At 46.0% G+C, this 9,007-nt stretch overlaps 1 protein-coding gene across 1 annotated transcript; it reads left to right on the forward strand.

The window, feature by feature from the left end:
* The first annotated feature begins 6 nt into the window (after window positions 1-6).
* LOC107106382 (olfactory receptor 1020-like) lies at window positions 7-963 on the forward strand. The gene has a single exon (XM_015406517.1). The coding sequence runs from the start codon at window positions 7-9 to the stop codon at window positions 961-963; it is 957 nt and encodes a 318-aa protein (XP_015262003.1).
* The last annotated feature ends 8,044 nt before the right edge of the window (window positions 964-9,007 follow it).

Below are 9,007 nucleotides of genomic sequence, written 5' to 3' on the forward strand. Positions count from 1 at the left end.
ATCTCAATGGGGGTGAGGAATGAGACGCAGGTGGTGGAATTTGTCTTCCTGGGTTTCTCCGGCATTCCGAACAGCCACATCTACCTCTTCCTGCCATTCCTAGTCATTTATTTGGTCACTATGTTGGGGAACCTCATGATATTTACTCTGATTCAGCTGGATTCCAGCCTCCATTCACCCATGTATTACTTCCTCAGCCATCTCTCCTGCCTCGACATCTGCATCTCCTCCGTCACAGTCCCCAAGATCCTGGTGAACTTCTTGTACCAGCGACAGACCATCACCTACAACCAGTGCCTGGCCCAGATGTTCTTCCTGATGTCTTTCACGGGGACAGAGGCTGCGTTGTTGGCCGTCATGGCCTATGACCGCTATGCTGCCATCTGCAAACCTTTGCATTACTCCCGCCTCATGTACACCAAAGTGTGCGCCATTTTGGCCTTTGCCACCTGGGTCTGGGGCTTCCTAGATTCTGCTCTCCACACAGCTCTCAGCTCCAAGTTGCAGTTTTGCGGAGTCAACCAGATTCATCACATTTTCTGTGATATCCCTCCACTAATAAAACTTTCTTGCAATGATGTGCATATCAATCAACTGACAACTCATATAGCAAGCCTTTTTGTGGGCACGGCCCCCTTCCTGTTCACTATCCTCTCCTACATCTTCATCCTGTCCTCCATCTTGAAGATGCATTCCAACACCAGTAAGCACAAAGCTTTTTCCACCTGTGCTTCTCACCTAACCGTTGTCATAGTTTATTTTGGAAATGCCTTACTTAACTATAACCGTCCAAGCGCTGGTTATTCCTTAGAGATCGACACTCTGGTCTCCACCATGTACTGCATAATCCCCCCTATGCTGAACCCCCTCATCTACAGCCTCCGGAACAAAGAGGTGAAAGGTGCTCTGAAGAAGGTTCTGGAAAGTCAAAGGAAAGTCTACATGGGGTCACGCAAACAGTAAGGGTGAACATCTGCATAATCTGTCGGTATCTATACCCTTCTTGATCAGTTGCATGTTGTTAACAACCCTGGCCAAGAGACTTGTGGCTCCTCTTCCCTCCCCATCCAGGGTCAACTCTGAATGCACCGTTTGCCTAGCAATGCCCATTGTTCCTGGCAAGTGCAACACCAAGCTGACTGTGACGTTGATCTAGTGTGCTACATTATATTTTATTGGCTTCAATATTCTTATATTTTGAGTGGAAAGAAGATACAAAAATCCTGTAACTAAATAATAAATTATTTCACACTCTCCAAATACAAAACTTAAATACTTGTGTAATTTTATTATGGGAAATGAAGAAGGTATTTACAACGTAGCCATTAGAAAGCCAAAGAATTATAGCTAGAAAGTTTTCCAAGTATACGTTTCCTGTTTGGGGGGGTGTCTCTTATATTTTATGCTGTCTTTCTTCCAAAGAGCTCAGGGGGGCATACAGAGTTCTCTCTTCCCCATTTTATCTTCATAGCAGCTCTGGGGGATACATCCAGCTGAGGTAAGATGATTGACTTAAGGTTACCCACTGTACTGATGTAGCTTCCCCAGGAGGAATGGGCTGGGGTCCAACAGAGCAGGTCACAGGCAAGATTGCAGAGCGAACCAAAGTCCAGTCAAAAAGTGAGGGGTTCCAGAGAGCACGTTTACCAAAGTCCAGCCTAGGGTCAAAGAGTTCCAGGCAGCTGGTCCAAGTCTAATCCACGGTCAGGGGTTCCAGAAAAACCAGTTGTCAGGACTGGTCCAGTTCAAGACTGCAGTAGTCCACTAACAGCAAGGTGTACTTATTGCGTCTACAATCTGCTGCTTCTCCCAGCTGAATGTATAGCCCACTCTTAATGAGCTAAACTCCCAGCCAATCAGGAGGAGAAACTACTCATTCATCTCTTCAATTGACAACTGACAATTGGCCATGAGTCCCGCACTTCTCTTTCTTGCAATTCTAAGTGTCTCTGACAGCATCAGCGCTGCAAGGGTGTCTGTGGGTAAGATAGGTGGCCTGGGAGTGGCTGCTGAAGACTTCTTTACTGCTTCAGAGATACAAGGGGTAGGCTGTGACTCCTGATTAGCCAGTAACCTGTTCGCTTGTTGTTGTTTTTCTGGCTTAGAGCCAGCTGCAGCCAGCTGTTCAATCAATGGCTCAGGGCTAGCAGGTAGCTCTTCATCTGAGAAATCTGAGTTATCACTCAGCACAGACTGACTTACAACACCAATTTATTTATTTATTTTATTTCACTTATACCCCACCCTCCCCGCAAGCGGGCTCAGGGTGGCTTACATAGGCACAACTGTGCAATAAAATACAAGAGGATTAAAACAGTTAAGGCACCAAGTGCAATAAAAATAGGACAAGTTAAAACAATTAAAACAAAAACTCACATCTTGCAGGATACATTAGGAACTAAAATACTCACTCCCTATTGTATATCGCGGTGGGATCAAAGAGGGGGGACACGGATTGAATGGGGATTGGAACCCAGGCCTATGTCATGGGTGCTGAGGAAGGGCCATTGCCAGCTCCAGCAGAACCCACAGCTGGCCCCTCTGAAGCTGCAGAGATCAGCAATTTGCCATCACCGCCCGCACTAACACCTGGCTAATGAGGAGCAGCCACAGATGGAAAGCCCTCCTGACACCCCCCTGAGAGTTGCTCGCTTATGAGACCGACTCTGGCAGGACTTTGCAATGAGACAACGTATAGATAGTTTGCGGAGCAGACAGTCTGTTAGTCCTGAGTTTTGACAGATTCTTGGCTACTGGTGCTGCTGCGCTAATTGGAAACAGCATAAGAGGGCTATTTAGCTTCAGGCTCTAAGCTGGCTCCTTTGTGGAAACAAACTCATTGTCACAATGCGGGGCTGGGCAGGGGCGAGGCAGTCAGAATACAATCCGGAATTCGTGGGTGACCCAATCCACCCGAGGATTATGGGCCACAAGCCAGGAGAGACCCAGAATCACTGGAAACCGAGGCATGTGAGCGATATCGAAACTCAACCGCTCACGGTGTTGGCGTATACATAAAGTTAGTGGCTGGGTTTCCTGAGTCACAGGACCGGAACGAAAGAGGCACCCATCAATAGCTTCCAGAAGGGTCGGGTTCTCCTTGTCTTGGCAAGGAATATGGTGTTGCTTCACGAAAGGGATGTCCATGAAACCGTGGGCGGCTCCGGAATCAAGCATCGCATGGACGCATAGCTACCTTTCATCTGGCAGCTTTCGCTTGATAGGGACCAAGAAGGGACTTGGATAAGGGGACAGAAGTTCGGAGGACCCGGCCAATTGCCCCACGCTGGTGGGCTTGGCTAAGCGTGGGGCTGGTTTTTTACTGGCGATGGCAATGTTGGGGGCTCAGGTCCTGGTTGTTTTGCAGGGCACCCGAGGGAGTAGTGCCCCGCCCCTCTGCAGTAGAAACAGCAACTTTTTTTTCTCTGGGGGTGAGGCGTGGGTGCACAGACCCTACTTGCATGGGCTCACCCTCGTTTTCTGGGATGTGGGTTTTAGCTGGACTAGACCAAGAGGACGGATGGTGGGTTGTGGGAGAGCCATGGGGGCAGCCTCGGTTCTGGCGTCCACTTTCCAGGCACCCATCTATGTGGAGACAGAGGGTTATCAGGGTCTATAAGGTACCTGGTCGGTCGACCAGGGCCAAATCATCTAATATCTCATCGGCTAGCCCTTCCGCATATTGATCCATGAGGGTGGCCTCATTCCAGGCCAAGTCTTGAGCCAACAACTGGAATTCAGTGGAGTAGTTGGCAACTGACGACTTGCCTTGTTTCAAAGCACGGATTTTATGGTTGGCTGTGGCTGCCTGCTGCCAGTTGGCATAGGCGGTCGAGAAATGGGCAAGGAACCCTTGGTAATTAGACAGGAGCAGAGACGAGGAGACCAACAGGGGAGTAGCCCATTTCGCCACTTGCCCTTTTAACAAACTAACGATGACAAAAACCTTTGTTTTATCATTTCGAAAGTCCCGGTCTCGTAGTTCGATGTACATTTTGCACTGGGCTAGAAATGCTGGGAACTCCTCCACATTGCCACCAAATTTCTCAGGAGGATGCACAGGGCACCGGGATGGTGGAACGGCAGCAGTGGTTGCTTGCTGCTGAGTGTGCAGATGGCTAACTATATGGGTCAGCTGTTGCAGCTGAGCAGCCAAGTCGGCTAGCTGAAGCGCACCTCCACCAGCCTCATCCATAGTGCAGAGTGAGCATTTTGTGGTGCCAGCAATCTGTCACGATGCGGGGCTGAGCAGGGGTGAAGCAGTCAGGATACAGTCTGAGGTCAAGACCCAGGCAAGCTAGCCATCTGGGAAGCCAAGTCCAAAACACAAAGCAAGAATGGGGTGGTCAAGGTACAGTCCAAAATCAAGAGCCAGGCAAGCAAACCAACCAGGAAACCAAGTTCAAAGCACAAACCGTTAGAGTCGTCAGAAAGCTAGAGTCCAAAAGAGTCAAGAACCAGGGAGTCAAAGGTTCGAGGTGCAGAGTCTAAGCGCAGTCGTTCAAGCTGAGGTCAAAGAGCCGAGGGAATCCAGACAGGAACCAGGCGTTAGGAACACGAGCGAGGAGGTGCAGAGCTTCGTCTGAAGAGACTAGTTGCTGGCACGATTTGTCAGCATGAGTGCGAGGGTTAAATAGCCCAAACGCCTGCTGACAAGTAGCGTGCCCTAAGCGAGCCCCGGCTCCTGCTAATACTCGGGGCTGAATGAACGCCTGCCATGCATGCATGCCTCTCACCGCCGGGCTGCCATATCCCGTCAGCGCTGTTCTCTCAAATGGGATACCAGTGGAGGCGAATCAGGAGGAGAACTGACCAGGTGTGCTTTTGCCTCAGCTGTTGCTGGGGTAGCCTCTGGAAGCTCAGCCCTGTCAGTTGCGAGAGTTTCATGAATCAGGAGCTCGTCCCCAGCAGCACTTCGATCCTCTGCTGGGGCCGCTTGCTTGCACTCAGCAGGAGCCGTGACAATCATCAAACAATGCAACGCATTTACTCCACCTCCTGTTTCTAGACTTTGTTCCTGCTCCTCTCCTGCAGCTTCTGACTCTGGCTTGAATGATTTTGATCCTGGTTTGTGATTTGGACTTTTGCTCTCAGTTCCTGCTACCCTTCTCTGGCTTGTGACTCTGGCTTGAATGACCTTACTCCTGGTTTGTGATTTGGACTTTTGCTCTCGGTTCCTGCTCCACTCCTTTTGGCTCAAGACCTCGGACTGAACTTGGACTTCCCTCTGCCTACAACCCAGACCTTGACAGCCTACCCATTCTTAGTCTAGCATACTGCATGGTGGCAACACCAGCAGTTTGGTTTATGTATATATTTCAGTTTCATCAGTGATACAGTGTAGAGTAGGGGTACCCAACCTTTTTTGAGCCGGGGGCATCTTTGAAATTTTTACTCAGGATAGTGGGCACAACCCCAAAATGGCTGCCCAACCACAAAATGTCTACAAATGAGCTTATGCTTAACTCCAGTAGCAACTCCTCACCGTTTCTTGAAGAAGCTCTGTTTAACAGGATACCTTTTAAAATTAACATATTGTTTTAAAATATTTTCTTGCATAAACACAGCTCCTTTTGAGTTGTGTGCTGTAGATCCTCGTATGGGGGTGGTGTCAGACTCCCAGACAAACTTGCTCACAACAACACTCTCTTCAGCAATGGTTCTAGCTTCTCCCCACCTATAATTCACCCGTGTGGTTATCTATTACAGCTAGGCATAGCAGAGATGATGCCAAAGGTCAGTTGCTTCTTCCCAGGCAGGAGGTGCTCTCCATCGCGAGCAGTTATGAAGCAAAGCAAAGCATTCTTACACACTCCCCCCCCTTCCCTTCAGACGTATGGCAAAACAAAGCATTGAGTTTGACAAGTGGTGGCGGCTGCTGCTGCTGAAGCAACCTTCTCAGAAATCTGCACAGCCAATCAGATCTCCAGTGGCCAATCAGAGTGCTTGCTGGGCAAAAGGCCCATCTGGCTGTACCCACTTTCTAGCAACACTTGGAGGGAATCCAGAAAGATATTGGCAGCCACAGTGGCCCTCAGGTTTTCCACACTGGGTGGCCCTGGGGTACAGGACCAGGGCTCCCTTTCTGGATATTGAGTTTTTGAGCATTTCATAATTGAGAATTCGGGCCAGAACAAGCTGGATTTTCCCAAGGGAAATCTACACTAGATCACTGCCTAATTCTCAGTCATCTTGCTAGTAAATACAAGAAAGCACAAGGCTCCAAACTATTTGTGGCCTTTTTGGATCTCAAGGGTGCTTTAAAAAAAAATTAAGTTTATTTGTACGTTTTCTATTACATAAAATAACGAACAGAGTAATACATATACATTTGTTGGAAGTACAAATGGAAGATCTTCTAACCATTTTTCCCCACCCAGTTATAAACTTTCTGCCATCTATTTTGAAAAATTGTTTCATCTTTTCCTGAAAGAGTCATATTCAGTTTATCTAGTTCAGCTATTTCAATAATTTTATCCCTTAGCTCTTCTTTGTTGGGTATTGTATCCTTTTCCCATTTTTTTTGCAATTAATATTCTCGACATGGTAAGTATATACAATATGATTATTAAATCATCTCGTTTAATGCCATTCGGTGTGATATTGAGTAAAAAGATTTCTGGTTTCAGCTGCAATTTAACCTTTGTAATTTCTTCTATTACTTTTTTGGTAATCTTCCAGAATTTAACAATTTTTTCACAGTTCCACCAAACATGATAATATGTTCCAACATTGTTTTTACATCTCCAACATATCTCGGAGCTATTTTTATAATACTTAGAGAGTTTGTCTGGAGTCCAATGCCATCTATAGAACATCTTGCAGATGTTTTCTTTACAAGACACAGCTCTTAATAGTTTCATAGATTTCCTCAAGGGTGCTTTTGACTCTGTTCCAAGACATTTGCTTTGGAGAAAACTCATAGCTTATGGGATCGACCGGAGATTGTTAGCCTTGATTAAAAATCTACACCAAAATACAACTTGCCAGGTAAGATGCCCTCATGATCGGGTTCTAACTCCAAAAATTCCAATTAATGTGGGGGTAAAGCAGGGATGCATTTTAGCTCCATTGTTGTTCAGTCTCTTTTTGAATGATCTGGCTCCTTTTCTGAAGGAAATGGACAGACATTGTCCAAGACTTGGGTTTACTCACGTGCCTCTGCTTCTATATGCGGATGACACAGTCCTGCTTTCCCTCATACGGATCGGCATGAAAAGATTCCTTTCGCACTTCTGTGATTATTGTGAACGAAATAGGCTGGTGTTGAACTTTGAAAAGTCAAAAATCATGGTATTGGCAGGGGCGTTGAAACCCTTACATTGGAGTATAAAAAGAAGTAATCAGATCGAACAGGTTAAAAATTTCCGATATCTTGGAATCTATTTCAATCATAGAGTTAGTTGGGTCCCACATAGGAAGAAAATGATTAAATCTGCAAACTGTAACATGTCAGCGCTTACTCGCTTCTATTTTACTAAAGGCAACCAATACACTCCAGCTGCAATTAAAGTATTTAATCATAAACTTAGTGCAGGAATGTTCTACGGAGCTCCCATTTGAATAATGGCCTTTAATAAGGACGTGGAAAGAATTCAGTCTAACTTTCTTCGTAAGATTTTGGGCCTACCCTTTTGCGTGCCATATGCAGCCATGTGTATAGAAACAAACCAGACTCCTTGAAACTAGAGTATGGATTATTGCCATTACATTTTGGTGACACCTATTTTTTAAAAGAGACAACAATGATCTTATTGCTCATATGTTAACGGAGTCCCAGTCTTCTACGTGGCTTTGTCATATAGAAGAAAAAATCAATTCAGTTGGGCTTAACATTGGAGACCTATATCTGTACACAGAAAAGTCAGCCTTTAGACTGATCAGGCAAAGACTGGTTGACATTGAGAGGCAGGTTCTTGAGAGCTGTGAAAAAAAGTAGTTGCTCACCCCTTAATTTGGGGCCTTTACCTTTTTGGCATAGGGCTGAATATCTAACTTGTTTAACAAACCCGGGGCAACGAAGAGCATATATGTTAGCAAGGTTTAATGTGTTGCCATCAGCAGTATTATATGGGAGATTCCAAACAATTCCATTCGACAGTAGATGGTGTTCCTGCACTAAGCAGGAGATAAAAACTCTTGAACATGTGTTTCTTTCATGTACTTTCTACTCGGACCTGCACCTTACGTTCATCGAACCATGGTTGAGAAAGTATTCAGGAAAACCTGATAAATGTAAGATTTACCTTTTGCTGACAACCCAGAATCACATAATAATTGAAAGTGTTGCAAAATTTCTGTATGAAGCGTCAAGAAAGCACTCAGTATTCCTTGCAAATTGAGTCTTATGTTCTGTATGTTATGCCAATAAAGGTCGATTGAATGATTGATTGATTGATTGATTGATAATTGAGAATTACTAACAAATCTCTGTATTTTCATTCAGGATACAAAAGGGGAATCACTCCCTCTTACTAGACCTTGTGGACGGCACGATCCTTAGCGATGGCCTTGGATGGCACACGGGTATTGTGCGCAACTAGAACTGATGTTCTGGTCCATGGGGTCACAAAGAGTCGGACTCGACTGTGCGACTGAACAACAAAAAAAGAACTGATGTCCCACTCCATCTGACTTGGAAGAGGCTGCTCCTTTCCCTTCCAGCATTCTTGCCCATGGAATGACCCTCATCATACCTCTGAGTTCAGTAAAGTCTGCCCTACTTCAATCTAACAGACATGTCCTTCTTCAAATTTCCTTGCCTTCCCCCGAAAGCAAAAGGAATTCTAGGAGGACATGGTTGCTTCTCCCTAAGGTCCACACCCCATTCACCCCATCTACCAATTCTTGTCAGTTGGTAAGTACTGAGTATGACCAAGGCCCTTGTAGCTTCCCCCAGCATTTGAAAAAGGAAGTTGTTGACTAGGCAAGTCAGGATGTTGGGTGACTCTGGATGCTTAGCAGAGTTTGTCTCCCGGCACACATCGGGGAAGTTGAAGTCACCCAT

The sequence above is a fragment of the Gekko japonicus genome, unplaced genomic scaffold, assembly GCF_001447785.1.
Source record: "Gekko japonicus isolate JY-2015 unplaced genomic scaffold, Gekko_japonicus_V1.1 scaffold6123, whole genome shotgun sequence".
Lineage (NCBI taxonomy): Eukaryota > Metazoa > Chordata > Lepidosauria > Squamata > Gekkonidae > Gekko > Gekko japonicus.

Bases quoted from the DNA above. Each gene is read 5' to 3' on its own strand.
- LOC107106382 (XM_015406517.1), top strand. From the start codon at position 7: ATGGGGGTGAGGAATGAGACGCAGGTGGTGGAATTTGTCTTCCTGGGT.